Here is a 222-nt window from a genome sequence, read left to right as displayed (position 1 = left end):
CAGAGGCTTTACGCCTGTTCTGCCTGACCTGATTGCATGGACCCTTTATGACACTCGGCTTGTCCTGCACCTGATTCATCTTGATGGCTGTGGTGTCTTTGGCTTTGATGGCTGTGAGATCTTTGGATTGGTCAAGATCTTTCAAGGAATTCAAGACCTGGGGAAGGTGAATATCTTCCACCAGTTTAGTGGTGTCTGCAAAACCACTACTGGACTCAATCC

General features: G+C 47.7%; 1 protein-coding gene across 1 annotated transcript in view; it reads right to left on the bottom strand.

Moving 5' to 3' along the window:
• Positions 1-7: 7 nt before the first annotated feature.
• Positions 8-222, bottom strand: part of LOC103582968 (uncharacterized protein C2orf78-like) — a gene marked incomplete at both ends in the record, with an annotated part of 4,243 nt that continues 4,028 nt past the window's right edge. Inside the window, one exon of the mRNA XM_008564412.1 lies at positions 8-214. Coding sequence (XP_008562634.1) covers positions 8-214 — 207 coding nt within the window. The remainder of the gene's footprint in view (positions 215-222) is intronic.

This window comes from Galeopterus variegatus, unplaced genomic scaffold, assembly GCF_000696425.1.
Source record: "Galeopterus variegatus unplaced genomic scaffold, G_variegatus-3.0.2 Scaffold18756, whole genome shotgun sequence".
NCBI classification, from domain to species: domain Eukaryota; kingdom Metazoa; phylum Chordata; class Mammalia; order Dermoptera; family Cynocephalidae; genus Galeopterus; species Galeopterus variegatus.
This window is presented reverse-complemented; position numbering and strand designations above follow the sequence as displayed.